Source organism: Podarcis filfolensis, assembly GCF_964270895.1.
Source record: "Podarcis filfolensis genome assembly, chromosome: 13".
NCBI lineage: Eukaryota > Metazoa > Chordata > Lepidosauria > Squamata > Lacertidae > Podarcis > Podarcis filfolensis.
This window is the reverse complement of record NC_139615.1, coordinates 15,601,034-15,625,879: the sequence shown is the minus strand read 5'-3', so window position 1 is coordinate 15,625,879 and position 24,846 is coordinate 15,601,034. Positions and strand designations below refer to the sequence as shown.

The 24,846-nt window shown below is 47.6% G+C and overlaps 1 protein-coding gene across 2 annotated transcripts; it reads left to right on the top strand.

The window, feature by feature from the left end:
• The first annotated feature begins 1,646 nt into the window (after positions 1 to 1,646).
• Positions 1,647 to 23,923, top strand: MMP25 (matrix metallopeptidase 25). 2 transcript variants are annotated; one of them, XM_083581604.1, is made up of 10 exons: positions 1,647 to 2,179; positions 13,962 to 14,094; positions 15,681 to 15,825; positions 16,348 to 16,643; positions 17,438 to 17,611; positions 18,505 to 18,607; positions 19,927 to 20,009; positions 20,670 to 20,822; positions 21,560 to 21,820; positions 22,725 to 23,923. In XM_083581604.1, exons 2-10 carry the CDS (start codon positions 14,055 to 14,057, stop codon positions 22,970 to 22,972), a joined length of 1,503 nt encoding a protein of 500 aa, XP_083437730.1. In that variant the 5' UTR covers positions 1,647 to 2,179; positions 13,962 to 14,054; the 3' UTR covers positions 22,973 to 23,923. The 2 variants fall into 2 exon arrangements, with proteins under 2 accessions (XP_083437730.1, XP_083437729.1); XM_083581603.1 differs by lacking the exon at positions 1,647 to 2,179 and adding an exon at positions 4,665 to 4,834.
• The last annotated feature ends 923 nt before the right edge of the window (positions 23,924 to 24,846 follow it).

The following is a 24,846-nucleotide window of genomic DNA, read 5'->3' as shown; positions in this document are numbered from 1 at the left end:
AGTCAGGTAGTCAATATTTTTGTGGGTTAATCATACACATATTTAGGTATTCGCTATAAGCTCCTTCCTGTTCCTGCTTCTCCTCTATATACAACAAGAAGATATTTACTTTATATGTAAGTATCTGAGCTTCTCTATTTTACAGTGCAACAAATATGCAGCTGTTTGTACAGCAATAGTTAGAACCCGCAGCTACAGGGAAGTAGTCAATAGCATCACCACTGCTGGCTTGTTGCCTTTTGGATTTTATACTGTGCCAGCTGTAGCTCAATGGTACTTCACCTGCCTTGCACACAGAAGGCTCCAGGTTCAATCTAAGCTAGATGGACTCAGCATTGGGCAGCTTGCGGGGGACAAGCGGGCGGGCAGGATTCGAAGCCTGCGACAGTTTTGAGCAGTGCACTATGGCAAAGTAGCCAATGGCATTATCACTATGGATTTGATTCATTTTGCAATCGCATCCGACTCGACAGAACGCTGCCGCAACATCTACCACGATAGCTTTTCAGGTGATGGGGAAAGCAGGCGCTGTTTTCCTGCCCCACATCCGGTTTCAGAAATGAAATGCTTTAACTGGAAGGAAATTATGCAAAATACCTCAGAACTAGTTCTAACCCAGAAGCAAAATGCAGTTGTTGCTAAATTAGGTGGCAGCAGGACACCTGGGTTGGCAGCAGGCAAAGTGAGAGCAGTGGTGGATGCTGGGCTCTCAGATTTCAGCGGTGACCCATGCGACGCAAAAATCAGGCGCACGCCCCCTCTTGCGCTCCGTTCTACTGCCTTTTTGTGGCTCCCCCTACAGCACGGCAGAATCGGTTACACTCCCCTAAAACCGCCTCTGGCCAGATGGACTGTAAGGAAAGGCCCCTGCGTTACGATGACCTTTTCTGTTCCATCAAAACTCCTTTTGCAGGTTCGTGAGGCAAAAGCTCAACAAGTGAAGCTTTCTCTTTCTAGAATAAGCAACACCCGTGGAGTTTGTCCAGCAGGGACTCAGCCGTTAAGCTCAGCTGACCACTGGTGCTTACGGAGGTGGCAGAGCCTGGAAGCTGCCATGTTGATTTCCCACAATGCCCCTGACATAATGTTGCTCCAGGGCATTGTGGGGAATTTCCCCAGCTGCCCTTATGCCAATTAGAGAGTGGAGAGGCCGGTCATTGGCTCATCTTTGCCACGAGTCCCTTTGTTATAAGCCAAAAATAGCTGGGCCACCACCACACCTTCAAACCCTGGAAAGAGTTTGAACAGGGCGTGCTGCCCCAGAAGACATCTCTATAGGAGAGTCCCAAACAGGGGAAAGACCAGCATATGCTCTTTCACCAGAGCAGCATTTTCATGAGGAGAGAATAGTGCCTGAATAGGGCTAAGGAGCCTACACAACAAACAACCAAGGCCAACTGCTGAATGAAAATCTCTCTTGTCTTCTGGGAAACACAAGAGGCTCATCAGAGCAAGAGGAAGCAGTTAGCTTTCTCACTTGACTTGCTTTGTCAAGATTAGATTTCTTTTCTTTTTTTTAATGCCATTGTTAATGTTTGACTAAGACGCCACTGCTTGGCTCCTCTTTGCCTCCTAACCGAGCAACGTCAGCTTACTCCTCCTTGCACTTGACCTGTCAGGCTGCAGCCTATCCAAAGTCAAAACAAAGCAGCCAGGGCTGGAGCTTTGTTAAGAGCCCTGCCCCATAATTCCACGCGGGGGTGCCCTAAATGCATTTTGCACATGCTTCTCATCATCTCTTTCCTAGCTTCTAAAGCTAAGCCCCAATATGTGAAACTGGGAGTGGAGGGTGGGACGGGGCAAGTCCTATAAGGACAGAACAGACAACGTATGCAGCCCTTCCGGAGGCGAGAGCGTTTCAGGAAAAGGTTGCCTTACCAGGACCCACTAAAAGGGAAAGTGGCCCTGTGCACACGTTCAATTACACGAGGGAGGCAACGTAAAATGTAGGGAAGAGCCAAAGGAGGTGACAGACTGGGCGTTTCTATCACTTCCAAGACCGCAGTACTTCTCACTGCGGGCCGTTCATGCGTTTTCGGCCGCTGAGATAAAACGATTTGCATGCACGTGTGAATCTGCGGGGCGTCTGTGTACATGGAGCCCTCTCCCCAAATAGTGCAACGCGGCTGTTTCTGGGGTGAAATCAGTTCTTCTAAATGTTCCTCCTGCAACCTTCCACGTGAGTATTTTGTAAAGACCTTTTTGCTTTGTGCTAAAATATATTTCTCACTGGAGGGCAGTTGCTGATGCTGGATCAAACTCCTGCAACTTTTGACTCACCTGCCTTTCAAATCCGGTGTTTGTACACGGACCCATTCACCCCTTGCAGCTTCCATTCTTGCAGACCCGGCCTTCCTCCCCCACCTCCGAGCTTATCTCCATTAGGATGCCCTAGAGTCCCATCAGGAGGTAGCCAGGTGTGAAGCAGGAAATTAAACAGCGAGTTTAGGAAGAAATTGAGCAAAGGGAGGTGAGAGTGTGATGTGTTAGTTTCCTCTGCAAAACGAAGCAAATCGAAACCGGGGGGGGGGCGCGTGATAACGAGGGGGGGGGGAAGAAATCAGGGATTTGTGAATTATCTGACTCAGTTGGTGAAAGGCTGGTCTAGACGGTTTCCTCCCCTCCTCTACAACAGAACCCAGGTGACCTGACTTTTGTTTAACCAAACCAGCTTTTAGTATAAGGTCCCCTCCAGACTTATTATTGTTATTATTCTGCATTTATGATTATTTGTGCTCATGGTGGTGTCAGGTCAGCTGAATGTTTTTAAATGTTTTGTCGTGTCTGTTTTCCTTCAGGAGGAAGAGCTTGGGTATAAATGTAGTAAATCATGCCCCTGCTTTCAATATTGTTTTGCACCAGCAAAAAGTTTCAAACCGGAGGTATAGCATCGTTTTCAAAACTAGGGCATGCCCCATAGCTTTCTGCTGAAATCCTGTAACTTTCATACCACAGATGTGCACATGAGTGTTTTGCATTTTTTGTGCTAAAGCACAAGATTGCCCCTCTGGACAGCAATAATGCTGTATCTTTTGGGAAGCATCAAAAGTCCTAGATCAGGATCATTTGCCTGATAATAAATGTTGGAAATGTAAGGAGGTTGAAGGTACATTCTTTCACCTTTGGTGGACGTGCCCAAAGATTAAGGCTTTCTGGGAGATGATTTATAATGAAATGAAAAAGGTATTTAAATATACCTTCTTGAAGAAACCAGAGGCTTTTCTCTTGGGCATAGTCGGCCATTTGGTGCCAAAGAAGGATAGAACTTTTTTTATGTATGCAACAACGGCAGCAAGAATACTTATAGCAAAGCACTGGAAGACGCAAGATCTACCCACTCTGGAAGAATGGCAGATGAAGTTGATTGACTATATGGGACTGGCAGAAATGACTGGCAGAATCCGCGACCAGGGAGAAGAGTCGGCAGAAGAAGATTGGAAGAAATTTAAGGACTATTTACAGAAACATTGCAAAATTAATGAACTTTGAAAGATGCTGGATTGAATTTATGTGGTCTCTAGCTGTTATGGTAAAAAGAATTGGTATAAATATTGTTTAAGTTACAAAATTTAAGAAGTTGATTGGAAAATAAGGTGTTAGTTAAATGGAATGATAAGAGATTAGGATTTGCTGGATAAACAATTTGAACTAGAAAACAAGAAGGGGAGGTATGAGGAAGCCAAGGAAATATGTTATTGAAAATTGATATTGAAATTGATTTGTTTTTAATGTTTTTTTTCTTTTTCTTTTTTGTTTGTATAAAATTGAAAACTCTAATAAATATTTATATATATAAAAAAAACAAAAGTCCTAGATCAGGGGTGGCCAACTCCCAAGAGACTGCGATCTACTCAGAGTTAAAAACTGGCAGTGATCTGCCTCCTTTCTGGGGGTTCAGGTCAAATTTGTCAAGCTTTTTTTAGGAAGGAAAGCCCTGCTTTTAGGGGTTCAGGTCAATGTTGTTGAGGTTTTTTAGGAACAAGGAAGGCCTATTTTTTTAGGGGAGTTATTGAGCCAGTGATCCAGCTGTGATCTACCACAGAGGTCCGGTGATCTACTGGTAGTTCATGATCTACCCGTTGGACGTGCCTGTCCTAGATCATGGAATCATAGAGGGAATATGCAGCTGTCAGAACAAGTAATAAAGCAGAATGATGTGTAGACAGTCCAGTATAAACCCAGCACTTATGCACTTTTACCGTGTCAATGATATGTTGCATAAACCTCTCTGTGAACAACAACCCCCAAAACCAGTCTGGAAAAGCCTTAAGTCTCATGTTGACTGAGAAGGAAGACCCGCAGAAGACGGACATTGCAATCGTAACCATGCCTACTCCTATTGAATTCAGTGGGGCTCTTTCCCAGTGGGGTGACACCTATATCCTTGACCCAGAGTATTTAGGACTGCAGAGTTGCTTAACTCCAACCCTGTGCTGCTGTAACTCTTCCGAGTAGCTTACACTCACCTTGCAAGAACCACAGAGCCCCACTTCCTATCCTGCTCCCCCTTCTAGGAAACCCAGGAGTTCCTGTCCCCCTTTCCTCCATTTCCCCCTCCCCCCCATATCCCCCTCTGAATCTGCTTCCCCTGGGGGGAAACTGGGATGCTCTGTGACTGGGATGGATTTTCTCAGCAGGAGCAGAGAAAGAGAACTGAGAGAGGAAGGGGGCGGGGGAAACAGGAGCTGCTGTATAGGGCCAGAGCTGCAGCTGGAGGCATCAGTGCCTCAACAGGGAAGCAAAGATGCTGCTCCTCTTGGCATCTCTCTGCCTCTGGACTTTCCCCCAGACCAGGGCAGCACCATCTAGCACCCAGGAGATGACCAGAGGGCTGGTGAGTCCAAGATGCCTGGGTTTTCTCAGGAAAGAGCGGGGTCTGGGAGTTTAGGGTAAGGGTCTAGGAGTCAGGACTCCTGAGGTTTTTTTGGGGGGGGGAGAATCTAGTGTTTATGGGGAGAGAGGCATTGGGACAGCAGATTCTCTAGGAGATCATTAGGGTTCAGGGGTGGGGAGGAGTTCTGCTGGCTAGGACCCCCTTGGGAAGAAGCTGGTGCCTGGAATTAGAGGGGGCTGTGGAAGGATTTGTCGATGCTTGTGAAAAAAATAAATATGCCCAGGAGTTTGTAATAAGTGGGAGCTGGACTCTGTCCCAAAGTCTCTGGGAGTGGGGTGAAGGAGGAGCTCCTATCTCTTCATCTCTTGCCCCTGAAAGAGGGATAAAATCGATCCATTTCCTTGAGGTTTCATGTTTCAAATTGCCTGCTGTTGGGAAATAATTGATCCCTTTAGTTAGTCCCTGTTTTCTTCCTCCTGCCCCCCTGCCTCAGTTCTCTAGGGATAATTTTTCGCCTCTTGGTAATGTGCAACCTGACCTTCGTATCCTGTCCCCCCACCCCTTATCTATAGCCATGGAAAAGGGTATATTCTGTCCTCTGTCCTCTGTTGGAGAAAAACTGAGAGATCTGCCACCATCTGTCTGTCCTTTCCAATTTGATGCCTTTAATTGTCCTTTTTGAGTGGTCCCTACCCCCCAATACCATCCTTTGCCCGGGATGGGGAGGACAAACCCCTGGAATCTGCTTATTTTTGAATCATTTTCTAAATATGCAAGGCAAGTTCAAAGAGTAGCTATCCTCTGTAGCTTTGAGCCTGTACACTTGCTGAGCTCAGACTGTGTCTCAATAAGTCTGCGCATTGGGATCCTGCAGATTTTTCCAATTTTGCATCCCACAGATTCACCCCCCAAGTCCCTGTGTCTTGATCAGCTCACTTAACAAAGTCAAGGAGTCCTGGTGGCTGAAGCTGCCCATCACCTTTCTTCATTGCTGCTCCTGTTGCAGGCTAGGATATCGCCACCCACCCTTCACACTCCTAAATCCTGGGGGGGGGGGGGCGGATTGCAAAATTGATAATATAATCAGATAGAGGAACTGTCAGAGACACATGCACTCTTCTAGGCTAACACATCGAAAGAGGCTTCTGCACAAGGGTGCTTTCAGATGGGTGGTAATTATGGGATGGATGCTTCTCCATGCACAACGGTCATTGGCATCAAAATGCCAGCCTCTCTTCCTGCCCAGCCTCATTCAATCTGGATTGACCCTTTCCAGGAAAAAGCTGGTAAGCTTTTATTTTAAAAGCTAGTTCTTTTGCAAATGACCTGTTTTCAATATTACAATGACCTGTTTACAGTAATAAGCCCACACCTGGAAGAAACCTGACTTAAAAATGCTAGCATCCTCTTAGATCAGGGGTCAGCAACCATTTTCAGCCGTGGTCCCTCAGACCATGTGGTGGGCCGGACTATATTTTTTTTTGGGGGGGGGGGAATGAACAAATTGCTATGCCCCACAAATAACCCAGAGATGCATTTTAAATAAAAGGACACATTCTACTCATGTAAAAACATGCTGATTCTTGGACTGTCCGCAGGCCGGATTGAGAAGGCGATTGGGCTGCATCTGGCCCCTGGGCCTTAGGTTGCCTACCCCTGTCTTAGATAAACTGCTCCCAGGATAGAAGGCTTTGCTTAGAATGAATCAGTATACCATTGTGTCCCAGGGTTGCAGTTCAGCAATGCACTTATTATTTGGAGCAGGGGGTCCAAATAATAGTCTCCCTTTAGCTGGTAATGTGCCTTAGGGTGTTGCTTCCAGACATAGGACTCCTAGTGCTGCCAAACAATTGTTCTTCTGCTATTAAGGCACGAGTGGGATTGCCGTTCACACTCCGAACTTCAAGGACATATCCTTTTTTGAGTGTCACTTAGGGATGCAGGAAGGTGCCTTATCCTGAGTCATCTCATTGGTCCATCTAGCTCAGTACTGTCTACTCTGACTGGCAGAAGCTCCCCAGGGTTTCAGGCAGCTCTACCTGCAGATGCAAGCAGAAGTTCAATCCCCAGCGAGGCAGATGCTCTGCCACTAAGCTATGGCTCTTTCCCAGTAGCCACTCCAAAATACAAGCCAGATTTGCAATTTGGGAGGTGTCTTCCGGCTCATTGCCTCTGTGCCCTAAAGTCCTACCCTGAACGCACCACTATTACTATGTGCACCTGTTCTTCCTGGAACGGAAAACCAGGGCCCAGTTTCCCCCAGTGTTGCCAGGGTTTAGCTCATTGAAAGCATTTGCCACCAAAATTTGGGGGGCAGGACTCCTGCATTTTGAATAGATTGGTGCCAGGCAGAACCCTTCAATGGAGTAAACTGTTAAAGATACAAGATCCTTGCCAGGAAATGTGGGGACATAAACTTGAAAGCCTCTGTGGCTTTTAACGAAGTGGAAACATCTCAGCTGTGGCTCTAGCTGCAGGATCAGTTCAGAAGTCCAGTGCCGTCTTAATATCTTTCTCCTGCGTCAGCCTCTTTTCCAAGAGTAGTGCCAGTGGGAGCCAAGTGCACAGACAAGCTTGTATCTGTAGGATTGTGAACCATTAAGATTCTAGTGGCATCTTTTTTTTCTGGGGGAGGGGTGTTACTGGGTTGTTGTTTTTATTTTGATTATATATATATATATTGTGGTTTTAATGTTGGATCTTATCTGTGAACCTCCCCGAGACCTGTGGGGTTAGGGTGGTTTGTAAATTTATAAATAAATAATAGTGGGAGGCTTAGGGCTGTGTGCATCATATCCATTCATTTCCTTTTGGCATACTTGGGGCGTTTAGACTCCCCCAAACAACATTTAGGTTTCCTGCATCTATGAATCAGATGAACAAACCACATTAAATAGATTGTGGAGGAGTGCTTTTCTCAAAATACTTTTTGTGGCATTCAAGCAGCACACGAGACACTCAAAACTGAAACTAAAATTGAGGGCCACATAAAAATGCACCCGTTGGATGCTCATGCCTCTCATGTTCTGAGTGTGATTGCCATAACTGACCATTGAAATAGACTTCCCTTCCCCCACCTTCCCCAAATCAAACTTGCTAGAGACTCTGGGTTTTTACTGCTAATGCCTGCAACATGCAGCTTGGCTCACTTTCTTGAGTAACCTCCTGCTATCCTTCCTGCAGACAACTACATTTTGCAGTGTGCCTAATCCCTCTTAGCAAAGCCACTTAAATAATGCAAACAGTCTAGAGAGAAAAGTTCTGACAACAGTTTGCTGAGCAGAATAAAGAGAAATAGTGTATAATAAAAAGAACAAGAGATTTTGTCTTTCCTGGTTCAGATCTTGTACAACACATATAGAGGAAAATTCCCTCAGAACTAAACAGCCAATCGGAATACAGGAAGGATCATGCCTGTATAGTTGCTAAGCAACACCATTTGACTTTTACATCAATAGGATTAACACTTAAGTCACAAACGGAATGATCTCTGCTGTTTGCACTTCCAACAATCTCTGGCTGTGTGGGATCATATTCTAGATTAGCAGTAGAGCTTTACACACCAAACCAGACTAGGTGGGCTCTGTTCTCTTCCTCCTCCAAGATTCTTTTGCTTCTTTACACAACGCATAATTGGCGTGTGAAATTAACTGCTTCAAAATGTGATGATGGTTGCTGGTTTAAAAGGGGAGCAGAAAAATTCGCAAAGGGCAGGTCTAACAGCTGTGGCTCAATGGAGCATCCATGTTCAGAGACAGTCTACCACTGAACAGTACCAGTTGCTGGGGAACAATTTCCTCCTTTCCCTGCTTGTGGGCTCCATTAGTGACGATGAACGCAATTAATATTGCAGAGGGTTCGGCACATTTTCAAAAGTGCTTTTATTATAAATGATTCATAATACACTTTCAGGCAGGTTTTGCGGTGTTGCGGGATGTGGCAATAAGACCCTCCCTCCTCTTTGCACCATTTTTTAATGCTCACCCCACTTCTTTGGAGCGGGGGGATCCCTTCCAACTAGTAGATCTGGGGATCTAGCCGCTCTCAGTTTGGACTCCTTCCACTGGTTCCCATGGCTACCTATTTTGCGCTTCCTCTGGGAAGATGATTTCCGCCAGCCGCCTGACCTTTCTAAGAGAAAATGGCAACTCACCCATATCCCACCAGCTGGAAACAGCAGGGCGTGTGTTCGCGCCTCTGTGCAGATAGATAGATACACAGAAGGAGAAAGGTCCATCCTGGAAACTGGTGCAAAAGGGCTGGTTGTGGGGAGGTCATGGGGGTCCAGAGAAACTAGGGGGCGGCTCTTGGATTCCACAGCAGCCTTCAGGGAACGAAACAAAGGGGCCTTTGAGCAGGGCAGGGGGCTGTGGTGAATCGGGAATCTGTGAAGCTCACTCAGGCCAACCCTCCAGTCCAGAGGATGTTGCTGGGAGCTCCCCCATGAGATCAGCACTCAGTCTTTGCAGCATCCCCTTCTAGGACTATGTAGGAAACAGCCTTACACCAAGCCAAGCAGGCTGTCCATTCATTTAGCCTTGTGCTGTCAGCTCAGACTGACAGCAGAGTGTTGAGAAGAAGGCTTTCCCATCACTCTTCCTCCAAGGGCTGGAGCTCAGTGACAGAGCCTTGCAAAATATCCAAGGTTCAACCCCTGATATTTCCAGGAGAGACCCATGTCTGATACCCTAGAGCAGGGGGCCGGTCCACTGTCCCTCAGCCCTTGTGGGGGGCCGGACTATATTTTGAGGGGGGAAATGAACCAATTCCTATGCCCCACAAATAACCCAGAGATGCATTTTAAATAAAAGGACACATTCTACTCATGTAAAAACACTCTGATTCCCGGACCATCTGCGAGCCGGATTGAGAAGGTGATTGGGCCGGATCCAGCCCCAGGGCCTTAGTTTGCTGACCCCTGCCCTAGAAAGCCACTGCCAGTCATTGCATACCCCTCAACTGCTCTGATTAAATTGGGACATCCTGCTTTGGGGCCGCAATCTTGCGCAGGTCACGTGACTTGCACAAGGAGCACATCCTGGGAGACACGCATTCCGGTTTTCCACGATGACATGTTGGCGGGCATGTCATTGTGGACAGGACAGAGTTTGCTTGCTTGTGATTTGTTTATGCATATCGATATTTCTAGATTACCTTTCCATGGGGTAGGCAGCTAATATTGAAAGGCAGCAAAAGCTTGAATAAACCTTGCATGCACAATACAGAAAAAAACCCCCAATCTTTCAAACTGAAAATTAAAGAAAGCTTCATTCTGTTGTGTGTATCCTTGAATCCTCTCCCCATCCCACAGCAGGCTGAAGTGGTGTCCAATTCCAGAGCAGTTATCACATCACTTGCTCCTTGTGTGAACAAGGGGCACAGGTTCAGCAAGCCATCACCATTAATTTAGGCTTTCTGTGCAGATTGGCCTCAGAAAACCTGTGTCAGGTATTGAATTTATACCATGGGCTTATCCACATCCCTGTTTGCTGTGCTGCTTTCTCCCTGGGAAACCTGCGGTTTAGCGCTGAATGGAAACAAATCGGGTTTCCCATGGATTGCTGTTTGTTCCAATTTAGCACTAAAGAGCAGGTTTTCTGGGAGAAGCTGCTCAGGACCATGCCAGGAAAGAGCAAGACAATGGACTGTTGATATTGCTGGCCTCAAGCCTTTTTAAAGGAAGAGCAGAGCCACTTTCAGAGAGCAGGTTTTCTGAAGCACCTCCCTCCTTCATTAAACCTCACGGCAGCAGCATTTAACAGAGATGGGGACCCACTCGACAGAGAGGTTTGGCAAAGCGCTCTGCAAAGTGCCTCTCCCCTCCATTAAACAGCTTGCCTGGACCATCTGCCACCCATGCTGTTCGCTCGCTCACATGCCTGCCGTTCTCCCATCGTGATGGAGTTTGGCAACCACACAAACTACAGTGTGGCTCCAGCCTTCCCTTGTTATATATATATACTGTATATAGCAGAGTGTGTGTGTATGCACAGACTTAGACAAGCTTGGCAGATCATGAAGCCCATTGTAGGAAAACTTCATCAAAAGCCAGTTTGGATACAAAGCATTAGAGTCCTTATAAACATGCAAAGCATAATAGAAACTCTCAACACCTTCAGATGAATCCATTCTCAGAGGCCCACGAGACAAATTATGCGATTAAAAGTTTGTTTTGAACTCAGAGAGCCGCAGTGGAAAGCTTCCTCAAGGGACCCTCTTGGCAGATTCACTAAGTTTATACACATGCATTCATATAGAGGCTTGAGAGCCCCTTGAGTCCTCCGTTTCCTCAGGGAAACTCTAGAACAAAGGCTACATACACAAGTGTATGCCTTTAAGGCACATTCTTTCCCCCAAAGCATTCTGGGCACTGTAGTTTGTTGAGGGTTTCTGGGAACTGCAAGGCTGCGAGGGGTTAACCACAGGTGCCCAGAATTCTTTAAGGACAAAGAATGTACCTCAAATGTACTTTAAAAGTACAGTGTGTACACAGCCCAGGAAGCTGCATGGGACGTGGGTGGTGCTGTGGTCTAAACCACTGAGCCTCTTGAGCTTGCTGATCAGAAGGTTGGCAGTTCTAATCCCAGCAACGGAGTGAGCTCCCGTTGCTCTGTCCCAGCTTCTGCCAACCCAGCAGTTCAAAAGCACGCCAGCGCAAGTAGATAAATAGGTACCACTGTGGCGGGAAGGTAAATGACGTTTCCGTGTGCTCTGGTTTCTGTCACAGTGTCCCGTTGTTCCAAAAGCTGTTTAGTCATGCTGGCCACATGACCCAGAAAGCTGTCTGTGGACAAACGCCGGCCCCCTCGGCCTGAAAGCAAGATGGTCGCCGCAACCCCAGAGTCACCTTTGACTGGACTTAACCATCCAGGGGTCCTTTACCTTTACCTTTAGTAAGCTGCAAGAGTTTGGAAGCAGGTCAAGTGTCCGGCTCCCTGTCTCATGCCTGCCATTTTCACAATTTTCTTCGAGAATTGAAGAACAACCTTACTGTGGGTCTGTGTTATAGTTCTTCTCAGAGAAGGGCCATTTAAATCAAAGGGCACAACCACCCTCAGTCCACTGCTCTGAGGAGGTGCAACAAGGGGGCAAAGCGTCCATCCCAGCATCCTGTATCCCCACAAGCAAGAGAGCAGACCTCTTGCCCTGTTAAGCGCCAGCATACTCAGAGTCACACTATCTCTGAGCCTCGTGGGTGCCTCTGGGCACCAGACTGGCCCCCATGCACCTAGCCATCATGACTAGTAGCCATTTATAAACCTATCTTCTGTGAGTTTGTTTAGTCCTCTTTGAAAGGGGTCTTCACCCTAATCTTGTGACAGCAAGTTCCAAAAATAGTAAATACAAGAATGTCCTGGGGAAAGAAGAACTGTCCTTTTGTCTGTTTGGGATCTTCTGGCAGTTGGCTTCGTTGGATAGCTCATTTCTTCCACTTTGTTTCTTTCTCCTGCTCTTGTGTTCGTCCCTTTCTTTCTTTCTTTCTTTCTTTCTTTCTTTCTTTCTTTCTTTCTTTCTTTCCTCTTCATCCTTCACCGACTGCCTGTAAAAAGAAAGTGCATTTTGGAGGGCCTACCTGGCTGGCTGATTCAAGGTACTGTACATGTCGGCGTTTGCTGAAACTGCCTTCTTCCAGGGACCTGTAGTTCTGCAGCTCATTAATCACACGCTGCCATTTCCAAGATAACTTTGGGCAAAGCCTCGGCCATGAGGCTGGTCCCAGACTAATACATTTCTTTGTAGTTCAGATATGCCAGAAGAGGAAGGAAAGCGTGGTGCCTTTATTCAGAATAGCTGAAGGAATTCCCACTGTTGCCACAGAATCATAGATTCAGAAGGGACCCCAAGGGTCATCTAGTCCAACCCCCTGCAATGCAGAAATTGTGGGGACAACTTCTGGGCCGAGCACCTTGCAAGGCAGCAAGAAGGCTGCCCTCCCCACACGTGTGGTTTAGATCCCTGGGGAAATTGTGGTTTTAAAGCATGCAGAAGGTGCTTTCCAGTTTGATGATAGTTGGAGGAGTCGGATGGCTTGGGGGTAGGGGGCTCTATATCGGACTCCCCCAATCTCTTTCACCATGCAGTAGTCTCACGGGCTACTATCTGCATGCTAATTTCCCGAGAAGATTTTATCTTTTAAAAAGGAAAAGCCATTTCCTCTTTATTTAGTTAAGAAAGATACAGGGGTGTTGTGGGGTTTGTTTGTGTGTGTGTGGGTGTTTGTTTGTTTCCCTTCAGAGAGTCCAAGCCTCTGCAGGCATAAAAAGTTCTTTTTCCTTGCTCTCAATTCCCCTCAAGTAGCAAGAAAGGCACCGCTCACTTCAGGGGAAAGGAAGGGGAAGTTGGGAATCCCCTCAAGAATATCTATCCTCCTCAGTCACAAAAAATAATTAGAAGACCAAACATGGACTGAAATAATTGGGGGGCGGGGGGGGGTCTTCCTCATCCATGCTTTCCACATTCTTTAAATCAAAATAGAATGTGATGGGGTTTTTTTTTAGCTCTGATCCTGCGTTCACTTGAATACAGATGGCTGAAAATCGCGGATGGGGTCAGGGATCCACATTCAAGTCCCATCCTCCAGCAGCCACAGGTGTGCAGACTCCTCTTTAGACTTTGGTCACATTGAACGCCAAGGTCTGCAAAGGATTTCTAAGAGAGTTATGTCTTATGAGACACAGGGAGGTTTCTAAGCAAGCTGAGCAGAAGGCACTTAGGAACCTCCTGCAGATCTTTGCACAACAGTCTAAAGAGCAGGCTGTTTGCCTAGGTCTCATGTGTTCACTTGTGTTTTTAGGCAAAGCCCTGAGCAGGGACATACAAGACTTCAGGGTTGTTTGATCAGCTTTGCTTTTTTCACTCAAACCCCCAAATCTACCAAACAGCTGCAAAAAGGAAGCAAGAGTTTTTTTTAAATGGAGTATTCCAAGTATTGCCCCATCTGCACTATACATCAAAACAGGTATCATAGCACTTTGTACAGTCATGGTTTCCCCCAAAGGATCATGGGAAGTGCAGTTTGTCAAGGATGTTGAGAGTTCCTCAATTCCTCTCACAGAGTCACAGTTCCAAGAGTTCCCAGGAAGTCCACCTACTGACTAACAAACCCCCACTAATTATGTCCTCGCAGGAGTGGTTAACCCGCTACGGCTACCTCCCTCAACCAGACCCAAGGGCAGCTCGCCTTCAAAGCCCAGAGGAACTGAAAAGCGCCATCAGAACAATGCAAAGATTTGCAGGACTGCCTGTGACCGGGACGATGGGTATGTACTGGGAGAACGTGAATCTGGTTACACCTTCTCCCCACCCCCAGTGTTGGTTGGGATGTGTTGCCGTCTCTCTTTCCGGCAGGTCTCTTGGGTGTCAGATCTCAGCCTTTCACACCAGGGAAAGTGTAAGTAAAAACGTCTCTAAGCGTGTGTAGATTGCTCTTGCCTGCGCAATGAGGGCCTGTCTCATACGGCACATAGCCAGTTCACAGCTGTCTGTCATGTTTTCCATTATGATCTATGTGGTCGGAGCCCATATGCACCTCTTAAAGTTTGACAGGAGCATGTGTCTAAAGATCAGGCCTGTCAGGCTGAAAAGGTTCCTCACCCAGGAGAGGTGGTCCCATAGGTACGAGGGTCCTAGGCCGTATAGGGCTTTAAAGGTTAAAACCAGCACCTTAAACCTGATCCTGTACTCCACCGGGAGCCAGTGCAGCTGGTATAGCACCGGGTGAATGTGATCCTGCAGCGAGGACCCCGTAAGGAGTCTCGCCGCGGCATTCTGCATCTGCTGGAGTTTCTGGGTCAGTCTCAAGGGCAGCCCCACGTAGAGTGAGTTACAATAACCAAGTCTGGAGGTGACCGTCGCGTGGATCACAGTGGCTGGGTCAGGGCGAGAGAGGTAAGGAGCCAACTGGCTTGTCCCACGGAGGACCTTACGGTCTTCAAACAAAAACATCTTGGAGGTCCTGGGCCACAGGGAGGTTAGGCTAGCCTCAACTAGAGCCAGGGCTTTTTCGGCTGTGGCTCCGATCTGGTGGAACGCTCTGTCACAAGAGACTAGGGCCCTGCGGGACTTGACATCTTTCCACAGGGCCTGCAAGTCAGAGCTGTTCCACCAGGCCTTTGACCAAGGCACAGTCTGACCCCCCCCCTTTGGTAATCCTCACAGAACTCTGGCCCAATGGTTGTCATTAACTTGATTTTGAATTGATTTTAGAATGCTGTATTACTTTACTGTTGTTAGCCGCCCTGAGCCCGGCTTTGGCTGGGGAGGGTGGGATATAAATAATTTTTTAAAAAATTATCATCATCATCATCATCATCTATGGGATGTTGGGCCCAGAGCAGTGTAGTCAATGTAGTCACCTGCAGAAAAGATGTGTTTGGGACCTTAGCAGGGCTCCTCAGGAGCACACCTGGTGCTCCAAGTTGAATTCTGGAGCACAGCTGGTCTCAGCTAGAGGGCAGGGCTCTAGCTTCAGTGGGGGCATGTGCTAGGCCCAGAATCCAGGGACGACAGGCCACTAGTTGCAGATCCAGGAAGCAAAGTCATGGCAGGTTCTGGAAGGCAATGCATAGCCCAAGTCCAGATAGGCCACATCAGGCAAAGCAGGGGTCAAAACCTCCAAAGCGAGCAAGAGAGGTGGGCAGCACCCTGGAGAGCTCCAAGTGGTTGGACAAGAAAGGTTTGGGCGAAACCAATCCAACAACCATAAAATCTTAGCTGAGTCTTGGGGCTCGTCCACACTTCTGCTTGTTGTGTGCTAAGAAAGCGCAGGTCCGAGACGTTTTCTGCTTGTCCCGTGCTTGCTTTAAGAGCATGGTGTGGATGTGGCCTATGTTCCTCTCCTTTGCAGACCAGAAGACCTTGGACATGATGACCCACCCTCGCTGTTCCCTTCCTGACATTATTGGCACCTCGGAGTTGATGCGTCGCCGGCGCAGGAGGAGACGCTATGCTCTCAGCGACAGTGTCTGGACAAAGACCAGCTTGACATGGCAGTAAGCAGAGGGTGGGGTTGAGTGGGTAAAACCACATCTCACTTCCTGTTACTCTTTTCTTCCTGTGGTTTTGCACTAAAATATTTTAATAGTGTCGGTTTGCGTTGCTATAAACGATTTGTTTCCATTTCCCACTATTTTTAATTTATTCTAGACATCCTGTCGTTTTCTTACCTTTTTTGGGCAGGTGTCAGGAATCTTTGGCCCGCTAGAAGATGCCGAGCTACAATTCCCATCCTCTTTACCCCTTGGCCATGCTTGCTAGGGCTGATGGGAGTTGTAGTTCAGCAACAGCTGGAAGGCCAAAGACTCTTCACCCTCACTTTATGGGTTGCATCCAACTAAGAGAAGGCCCTCTGAAATTAATGGGCCTAAGTTAGTCATACCTATCATTTCCAATGGATTTCTTCTGGGTAAGTCCAACATTGGATAGAGCCCAGGGTTCCATCTTTTTGCTCACAACCCTGTCAGTCTGTTGCCTTCCTCTCCCTTATTCCCTTGTTTTTCATTTTCCCACGGCAGCATCCGTTCCTTCCCCCGCGCCTCCCAGTTGCCCCCCTATAAAGTTCGGGAACTTATTTCCCTTGCCTTCCGGGCCTGGAGCCGCTCCTCAGCTTTGACCTTCCGAGAGGAGACTTCTGGGCAAGCTGACATCGTGGTGGACTTCAGCCGCTCCTATCACGAAGACAGCTACCCTTTCGATGGGCCTGGAGGCACTCTGGCCCACGCCTTTTTCCCCGGGGAACACCCCATTTCTGGCGACACTCATTTCGATGATGAAGAGACATGGATACATGACCCGGACAACAAGTATCCAGGTACCTTCAGAATCAGGGTCCCTCCAGACATCCTTTTAGTTGTGTGTTTTCATGATGATTTGCACTCGTGTTGCGATCCAGGATGCAGGGGCGTCTTACCCATAGAGGCTAGTGGGGCGGGGCGCAGGGGTGCTAAGCTCTGGAGGGCACCAGGGAAGAGGTGGACACTGGACGCAGCACCTCCTGGCATCAGCTCGCCACCCTCGCCCGCCTCCACCATGCCACGCCGAAGCAGCACTGCGCCCAGAGCCTTCGTCTGCCGTGGCCACCACGGCACAAAGCGACCAGCTGAGCTGGGAGGCGCTGTGTCCAGCCTCTGTCTCTTTCCCACCAGCAGCGCCGTCCTCCCTAAAAAAAGGTGGACAACTCTGAGAAACCGGGGAGCGGGGCGCCGGGGGAAGTTTTGCACCACGGCGCCGGATATGCTTAAGACAGCCCTGCTAGGAAGTCAGACACTATTCCGGCTTTTGATACCATTTTCACCCACAAAAGTTCTGGGACTGTTGCACCCGCTTCCTTTCATTCCAGTAACTTCCTGCTGAAATCATACCGCAAATGCTTTGGCGTATTTTTTTGCCCCCGCTTTTGTTGCGCTGTAGCTCCCTCTGGATAGCAAGAATGGGGAAGCATTGGGGATACATCGCAGCGCAAACTAAAGCAGAACAAACCCTTCACTGATGTGCTGCTGTTGTGTCGAGAACATGCTGAGGAATACACCACAATAAAACACCTGATTGGAGCGGCTGACAGAAGCCAAGCCCATGGGTAACCTTTCCCTTTTCTCCTGATATCAGATCGAGGCACAGATCTCTTTGCCGTAGCAGTTCACGAATTTGGCCATGCCTTGGGGCTGTCTCATTCTTCCATCAAGGAATCTATCATGATGCCCTATTACCAGGGACCTGTTGGGTCGCCTGAGCTCTACCAGCTGCCACAGGATGATGCCATGGGGATTGAACAACTCTATGGTGAGAGACTAGCCAGTCCCCTCCTGTTTTCATCTGCTGTCTTCCCATCTCAATGGCCAGCGTTTCTTCTCCTTCTTCCAATCACATCCTGTCCCTCCCTCCCTCCCTCCCTCCCTCCCTTCCTTCCTTCCTTCCTTCCTGTATCCTTTTATATCACCCCCCAACACACACACAGACACACAGTTGGCAATCAGGGTGTGGTAAAATACACCCAGTGCAATTTGCCAACACCCTGCCCCAAATAACCTACTGAGAGAGCAGGAGCTGTAAATTCCACACTGGCTTGTTAAAGGCCTAGATCAGCCTTGTAAGTGAGTGAGCTTAGCAGAGGAGGAAAGGAGCACTTTGCCCCTCCTCTGTCAAGCCAGCTCACTCGCCTGCATAGAATTCCTAGCTGCCTATGCTGACCAGGCGACTGCTGAAACTTCTCCAGCCGCCACAAGAATCTGGGCTCCTTCCAAAGCGGAGATGGGGAGGCCTACATCATCCACTGAGTTCAGGCACAAAGGTGACCTCAGATAGCGCAGTAGGTGTGTCTGGGGCATAGATTTCTCCGCATCTCTGCACACTCCACCCCTTTTGGGTCGTCCTCTTTCTTCCGTCTCAGTTTCTGCTTTTTCTTTCATAACGTCACTGCTTGCTTCATTTTCTTGTAAGCGTCTATTTTTGACATCCTGTCACAGAGTTGCATAAGGTGAGGCAAGGCCATCTATACTTTGCCTCTAGAGAGTATCTCAATTTCTCTATTCCATCATCCTTCTGAATACATACATATTCTCTCTTCCATTTTCTCCCATGTCAGAGAACACCTTGTGCTTGGATGCATGTTTCATGTTTTTTTCTGACTCGTTTCCCCCCCCCCCTCGTTGTTGTTTTTTTTAAATTGCCTGCAGGTAAGCGTCCGTCAGGTTCATACCCAGATTCCGATATCCCAAAATTTCCAGTCCCCACAGACCTTCCAATCCCTGACCTGCCACCCGACAGACCCACGCAAGGGTGAGTATCCTTCCTTATCATATGGAAACCCCACAAGAAGTGGGTATTTTCAGATGTTGCTGACCTATAGCCCACAGCATCCAGGACCCCATGAGCTATACAGAGTGGGGTTGATGGGAGTCATAGTCCAAAACATCTGGAAGGTACTACCTAGGCTACCCCTGCTGTAGGCGTTGGAGCTAAATTAACTGTGAGGGAATATGGACTAGCTATGGCACAGAAACCCAGAAAAACCAAAAAACCTAGTCAACAGCAAAGTTTTCTTTGGGTTGTCTTAGCATACTGGCTGGTAGCTTTGGATACAGCAGGGCAACTGACAGGAAATGAACAGCCCTGGCCAGTCAGGTCAGAGAGTGGAGATGGGATCTGATGACTGAAAACAGGAGATGGGGGAAACTTGGCTGGATTCTTTCAGGCCCCCAGAGCCCAATATCCCATCAGTACTTCCTGATGAGATCCAACATAGGCCAACAGCTACACTGGTGCACCTTAATCTGGGTCTCTCTAGGCTTAACTTGCCTTGAGGAAGCTGTTTTGTTTTTCTCTTGTTTTCAGTTCCCCTTTCTGTGTATTTGGGAGCATATGAACAACCTAGCTGACAAGGTTCATAAGAGGAAAAGGGAACCTAAACACTGCAGTGTTGCTTATTGGTGACCCTCTATAGTCATTGGCCGAACTTCTGTGATGTCACAACAGGTCCGCTTGAAATTCCAGAGTAGTCATGTTAGTTCCAGGGGTGGTTGGGGTGGGGGAGAAACAAAGAATCTATTAGTACCTTCAAGGCCAGCTAGCCTATTTGTACAGTCCACTTTTGCTAAAGTGGTAAGTGGTCATCATGCATTGAAGGGGTTCAGGGGATATAACGGTAAACTGGGAAGCGGGGAGAGCTGAAAGAAACTGAAATGCCGAGAGCACATCCTGATAGCTGAGTTGTGAAACACAAAGGTCTGTTGCAGGCAGGTGTTTCACACACTGTGATCTGCTAGACTGGGGTCAGTCTGCTCAATGGGGGAACCTCAAACTGGTCCCAGGAACAAGAGGAGCTGCATGAAGCTGGGAGCCAGACTTGGGACTCAGACTTGAGCAGACACATGGGCAAAAAATCAAGGAGAGGCTGCAAGGGGGACAGGAAGAGTTGTCTGTACTGTTTTGGGTATGGGCTGCAGAGTTAAATAACCAGTTGGGTAGTTTAAAGTTGCTTTGAGACTCTTTGTTCAAAAGCGATGAATGCGTAGAATAATATAGGGTAAGAACCAGCCAGATCTTGATCTCACAAATCCTGTTAGCAGCAAGCCTGAGCGTGCGCCCCTCTCTTTCAGGCCACGTCCACCATCACCTGATCGCTGTGAGGCCCGTTTTGATGCTATCGCCAACATCCGTGGGGAAGTTTTCTTCTTCAAGAGTAAGTAAAGCAACACCCCCCCCCCACATACTCCAGATTAGCTGGCTTGGGAGCGGGCAGGGGGCACCCGAACTTTTTGCTGGGAGAACAAATCTTTGATTTCCAGACCCACACGTAATTTGGCCCACTGGACCTGCAGGGTAACATATCCTTCTCTTATCCAAAGGACTCCATGTGCATAAGAATTGCGGTGCGACCATTTCCTGCTAGTTTGATGGGAGGTGGGATCCTTTTCCAGCAGCCACCAATAATAATGACTTTTTAAATGCAGCGAATGGTTGCACAGGTTACTTTGAGAAGAGCCATATCTCTATGATCTGCTTGGCATGTGGTCCCCGGTGCAGTCTCCAGGTAGAGAACCCCACCGGAAATTCTGGACGGCTGCTGCCAGCCAGTGTAGACAGCTAGATAGACCCCCTTGGTCTGACTCAGCCGCAGAAGGGAGCTTCTGGTGCTCCAATGATCATATAATTGTGCTCTTTGAACACACTTTCCCCTGTGCCACCTCCTTGCAAAAGAACAATTCTCTGATTGGCATTTGTAAAGTTTTCTGTGGCATGTTGTTTGCCTTCTGTAGTTTTCAAACAGTGGGTTTAGGAGAGGCAACTGTTATTTGGTTTCTGAGCTGGCTAATAGCACCCTATATAACCCCTTTCGCAGAAAAACATTTCTGGAGGCTGCAACCAAGCCAGCACCTGGTTTCCCTAGAGCCGGCACAGACGCTGCGGTTTTGGAACGGGCTTCCCCAGGATTTCAAGGCCATTGATGCTGCCTATGAACGGGCCAATGACAGCCAAATTGTGTTCTTCATTGGTGAGTGTGACGCACTGACAATGGAAGACGGGGCTTCTGGTCTCTTTGGAAGTAGAGTGCAGTCGAATATTTAAAGAAGGGTGATAACTGGGAGAATGAACTTCCCTTTAGGATTTTTTTCTGGAACCCTGGGAATTGGGAGGTTTCCTGGATCCAGCTGCAGGAATCCAAGCAATGTGAAATCTTAAGTATTCACCTGCAGCAGCAAGGAGGCTGAGCTTGCAATTCTGAGTGGTGGCATATACGTGCAGACTAATAACAACCACTCTAGGGTGCAAATGTACAACATCCTGGGAGCTGAAATCTTGTGAAGAAGCTTCCCTTTTCAAACCATTTCTAATTTTATTTGAACATTGCGTATGCATTAAAATGTGCGCTAGGCCGTAAGGTCTGACATACTTACACTTTTAGCGGTCCTTGCTTTTACATTGTTGAAAACTATAAATCAAAAGTGACTGTGTTTTTAATACACCCCCCCCCCAACCTCAGATGCTTCCGAGCAGAATTCAATTTGTAAAGAATATGAATGTCTATTTAGCCTTGACTATTAGATCCAGTTAATTCACTGTGTCTGACTGTGATGTAAGCAATACTTTGGGGAGTCTGGACTAGAGAGGAAGGTGGGAGTGTAGGATACAAATAGTCTGTGCTCTGTGGAAATCCTTCACATAAGGCTGCTAGAATCTCTTCTGGTAATGGATCCTTTTTCTTCCTCATTCATTCCTCCTTCTCTGCAGGGTCCCACTTCTGGGTTTTCACTAATACTCAGGTGAACCCGGGCTACCCCCGTCCTGTGTCCGATCTTGGCCTCCCTCCCCGCACTGTTGTGGGTGCCGTTTTTGTGTGGCCTCACAATGGCAAGACGTACCTCTTCGAAAAGGACCAATACTGGCGCTATGATGATCGGATGGGTCAAGTGGAACAGGGATACCCCAAGCCTGTCAGCCTTTGGAAAGGAGTACCTAATGACCTGGATGATATCACAAGCTGGAACGAGGGTATGTTTCCGTTGAAACTGACTCCCTTTCGGAAAGTATCAAATGTGTCCGTTCCTGGCTGTGGTTTCCCTGACAATAATTGCAGGGGTGAGGAAGATAAACTTTTTTCGTTGGACAGCTTTGCAAATAAAAATTAGACCACAGTTTCTTAACTGCCCTGACTGTCGCTAGCAGAAGGAAATGGTTGTGGTAATGGGGAACTCTTAACTTTCCAGGGTAATTAAGGAAAGCCTAAGAGGCTGTTGTGTGACCCATGTTCCCATTAGGCCTGTAGCCAGAAATGTTATGGAAACGGGGGCCTTGGGAGTATATTGCTTTGTGTGTGCAGAGAGGAAACACAAAAACCAGAACAGCCAGCACCTACACATGGGAAGTCTAATATGTTTAAAGTTGTTTAATTAAATTTTTTATTAGAAAAAAAATCATTAGGAGTCCCCTATTGAACTCACAGAGCTGCATTTCCCTGAGAAGAGGGACTAGTTGATGCGTTAGTTATTGTTGATTTATTATCATTGTTGAATCTTAAATAAAATTTATTAATTAAAAAAAATCACTTTGGGAACTGTACTCTGTGAGCATAGCTGTCAACTTTTCCCTTTTCTTGCGAGGAATCCTATTCGGAATAAGGGAATTTCCCTTAAAAAAGGGGGAACGTTGACAGCTATGTCTGTGAGGTGAATAGGCAGTCTCCTAACAACTCTCAGCACCCTTTACAAACTACAGTTCCCAGAATTCTTTGTGGGGGGGAGCCATGACCATTCAGGCATCATGCTTTGCATGTATATAAGTGCAGACGGCGCCTCTCTGGCTCCCCCAGCTGGCCATAGGCATAACTCTCGGCTTGCGTCTCAACCTGTTCCCTCCGTTCTCAGCTTTGCCTTTGTTTCTCTCTCATCACCTGCAGGCGACACTTACTTCTTCAAGGACACCCAGTTCTGGAAGTTCACTGGTGGCAGCGTGGAGTCCGACGCCGGCTACCCGCGCTTCATTTCCCATCACTGGCTGCACTGCGAGGGCCCTGCCACGTCCCCCCCTCCCTCCCCAAGGCAGGGGCCAGAGAAGGGGATGTGCATCTGCGGGGCAGCTGCCCCAAAGGCAGCCCCCGTCTTGGCCTTCGGGATCCTGGCCTTCCTTTGGGCTGTGGGCTGCTGACCTCCCTTGGGCAGCTGTAAAAGTATTGAAAGACTAATGCACTTTATAATATCCAAAGGAAAGGACCGGCTGGGAAGGGAGTGTGGTGTCCCTCCCCAGGAACAGTCTCAGAGCCAAAGCTTTCCCTTCCTTCCCCACCCACCCGCCTTTGATGGTGCTCTCACCCCTTCCAACCTGCTTGGCCCCTCTCTTCTCCTCCCCACACCCCTCGATTCCATGCTTAGTTGTTGGTTTGTTATATTAAAAAAATAGGTGCTAAGACTGCTTGCAGGCCACACCCACTAACCTGAAAACTCTTCCCCCTAGTCCCAGGTATGTGGCGACGGTCTGATTTCTCAGGGGTGAAGGAAATGCACTCTGTACCTGTTCAGAGGCACTCTCCTTTTTAAAAATCATTACTTCACACAGCACAAGCCTGGACTGGGGATCAAGCCCTGCCCAGTTTTAAGTCCTCCATCTAGCCTCAGTTATCCCCATCGATCTGGCGATGCCCCTTCCTTGCTTTTCTCCCAGTGGGAGACATATGGAGGGCTTAATCATCATCTTAAATCAGGGCTTAAGCCCAGACCTGGCACTTAAGGTGTTTTCATGTGCGTAGAGATAGATGAGTGGGTTTAGTGAGAAGATGCGCTTTATTACAAGGCCGGAGAGGGGTGGGGAGAGATGTGGCTTTTTTCTGCAAATACATCACCAGAGAAGGCCTTCTTTCTAGGTGGCGCTTGCCCACACTGTGACAGTAGCCACATGCGAACTTGTGGCGCAAAACACAAATTAGAGCAGCAATGTACGCATTCGAAAAACCTCCCTCTCCCTTCTCAGAGCCGATGCCAAGAGAATATAACAAAGGTGATTTAAGTTATTGGGTGATTTAAAATTTGGAATTGGGGACGAGGGGTCATGTAAACAGGTGTGCCTTGGCCTCCATTTTTATAATAAAATCTTTTAAAAACACACCTGACTCTCTTATTTTTATACAGCTTCATTCGCCTGGGATTGAAAGAAGAGGGGTTCTGGTCAACAGTATCTGGAGGGCAACCCTGATCTAAATCAGGGGTTGAAGGGAGCCAAGTTAACTTCCAGAACAACTCCCAAGTACTATAGGAGAGAAAGCTGCTGGTGTCCTTTCCTTTATTCCCCCAGGAAGGAGCTCGATAGCAGGGAACAGCTACCACCTAACAACACATTAATTTTCAAAATTATTTTTGCCCTATCCAAGGAAGTCATGGCCTGCCTACCCTTTATCCTCACAGCAACCCTGCAAAGTTGGCCAGCTAGAAGCAGAGTAAGGTTTGTGGCCAAACAGAAGCCGAGTCTCCTTGGTCTTAGTCCAACACTTAAGCCACTGCTGGCTCTCTTTAAGTTCAGGAGTCCTTAGAAAATTATATATTAATTAAACTATTTAGAAATTTGGTAGGCAGGAAGGAAAATCAGGTTCCCCTGAAATTCTATGAAAACTGCAGCTGTTTGGTGCACAGGGTGCACCAAAATTACAGGAAGATGTCAACACAAGACTGAATCATATTCCTTTTAATTTATGGGGACATTCTGCTGAGCTCACTGTGCCTCAACTTCCTCTCTTTCAAAACGGCAGAAGCAACATGTCTTGGTACAGAGAGAACAAAGTATTTCCAGACACTTGCACCTAACCCATTCTGTCAAACACATTCCACTGGGTATCTGCATATTGTAATAAGAGTTTTCCCAAAGCCGCCTCCCATCTTTTCCCCCTAATTTAAGTACTGCTTAAATTAACAAGTGGTCTAGCACTATGCTGATATCCCCCCTCCCAAAAACCCCATAACTTTCCACTCACTAGTGTTTTAGCAACATTGTTTTCTCTTATCAAACGCTTCTGATCCAACACAAACATTAAA